This window comes from Pyxicephalus adspersus, chromosome 9, assembly GCF_032062135.1.
Source record: "Pyxicephalus adspersus chromosome 9, UCB_Pads_2.0, whole genome shotgun sequence".
Lineage (NCBI taxonomy): Eukaryota > Metazoa > Chordata > Amphibia > Anura > Pyxicephalidae > Pyxicephalus > Pyxicephalus adspersus.
This window is the reverse complement of record NC_092866.1, coordinates 706945-708801: the sequence shown is the minus strand read 5'-3', so window position 1 is coordinate 708801 and position 1857 is coordinate 706945. Positions and strand designations below refer to the sequence as shown.

General features: G+C 56.1%; 1 protein-coding gene across 1 annotated transcript in view; it reads right to left on the bottom strand.

The window, feature by feature from the left end:
- The window catches only part of AARS1 (alanyl-tRNA synthetase 1), an 11324-nt gene that overhangs the window by 8855 nt on the left and 612 nt on the right, over positions 1-1857 (bottom strand). Inside the window, exon 2 of the mRNA XM_072422144.1 lies at positions 1561-1714. Within this exon, the coding sequence (XP_072278245.1) occupies positions 1561-1704 (144 nt within the window). The 5' untranslated portion in view covers positions 1705-1714. The remainder of the gene's footprint in view (positions 1-1560; positions 1715-1857) is intronic.

The window sequence follows — 1857 nt, the reverse complement described above, 5'->3', positions numbered from 1 at the left end:
CGGGTCCTCCTTCATGGCCCCCCCACGGGTCCTCCTTCATGGCCCCCCCACGGGTCCCCCTTCATACCCCCCTATGGGTCCTCCATTATACCCCCCCACGGGTCCTCCATCATACCCCCCCAATGGGTTATCCTTCATACCCCCCAATCACCTCTGACACGCCCGGGCTGAATGGCGATTTGGGTTCTCTTTCTGGTTGTGGCGTTTCTCGGGGTTGGGGCGCGGCTGGGTAATATTCCAGATGAGGCCGGTGGGATAGAATAACATTGAGACGCCATCTTTGTGGCCCCAGGGGCTGCCTGAGGGATTGCATTATGTAACAGAGAATATGATGGAGGTGATTTGCCACCAATGTCATAGGAGGATTGGGGGGGGGGGGGGGTATCTGATCATTAGCCCAAATCTGGTTGCCATGGCGCTGTCAGTACAAAGCAGATTTTGGTGGCCGGGATGCTGCATTCCTTCAATGGGGCCCCAATTGCCCCCCTCCCCCCAAAACCCCTCATCCATCACCATCACCTGTAAGCCCCATCTTCCAAATACCCCTACCAGCCGAAACTGCCCCTTCCCCCCTCTATATACTCCTGACACCCCCATGCTGCTCTCTGTATATCCTCTTCCCCCCTCTGAATACCCCCCTGCACCCCTCTGTATACAACCTGCAACCCCCTGCCCCATCTTCTAAATACCCCTACTCCATACGTCACCCTAATGCCCCTCATCCTCCAAATACTACTGCCCCCCCATCCATAAATCCCCAAACCCCACCCCCACCTTTTTTGAATTCTATTGCACCCCATTCACCTCTCTAAATCCCCCCCGGCCACTCCTCAGAAGACTTTTGCCCCCAATCCCCCCACCTCCTGCCCCCCACCCTCCATCATCCCTACAAACCAATACCATTTAATGTAAAGGGAGAATAATGAAGTGTGGTAACCCCTAGCAACCCCCAATCGCCATGAAGTGGGCAGATAAGTGGGGGAGGGGGTCTGTGAGGGGTCCCTGGGTGCAGCAGAAGCTGATTGGTGTTGGCATGGCGGGAAGTGCTGAGTAAGGAGGGGGAGGGGAGGAAGGTGCAGCCTTGTGGTGGCTGCAGATATCACATGTGGTGCCCACAGCACTGGGCGGGGCTTCCTCTATGAGCGCAGCCAATCAGAAACCGGCATTACTGAGTGAGATAAGAAAATGCAGAGCTGATTATCCCAGGACAACACATTGTCACATGACATACAGATCATCTACAGAATAAAACCAAACAGCTGGGTCAGCACGGGCCGTACATCACCGGACCCATAATGCACTGCTTGGGTTCTGACCAATCAGCCGCCACTCCCACCCCCGAGCTTGCTATGCCAATAATGTCCATCGAAGGGTGATCTGAATAATGATGGCTGTATGAATGAGTGAGGAGCCCAATGGCGCCTCCATAGATGGGAGCGTAGTATAGGTAGAACCACACCGGGGCTCACCCTGTGCCCCCCACCAGAGAATACACCGAGCCATTCTCCCCCTGTAACCAATCACCTCTGCGGGGTCACACTTTAACCCCGGGGATCTCACCTGGTTCATGCCGGCGTTGGCGAAGAGCAGCGTGGGATCATCGAGGGGCACGACGGCCGAGGAGTGCACATAGGCGTGCGCATTCTGCTTGAAGAAATCAATGAACTTCTGCCGGATGGCCGCGGCGCTGAGTGGTGTCGTCATGGTAACTGCCCTGGGGGAGAACATGGGTGAGGGATTACAGGGCACAACAACCCCCAATACCCCTCACCCCCACATATACCCCCTCTGAGGGTCCAACAACCCCAGATACCCCCCACCCCCACATATACCCCCTCTGAGGGCACAACAACCCCA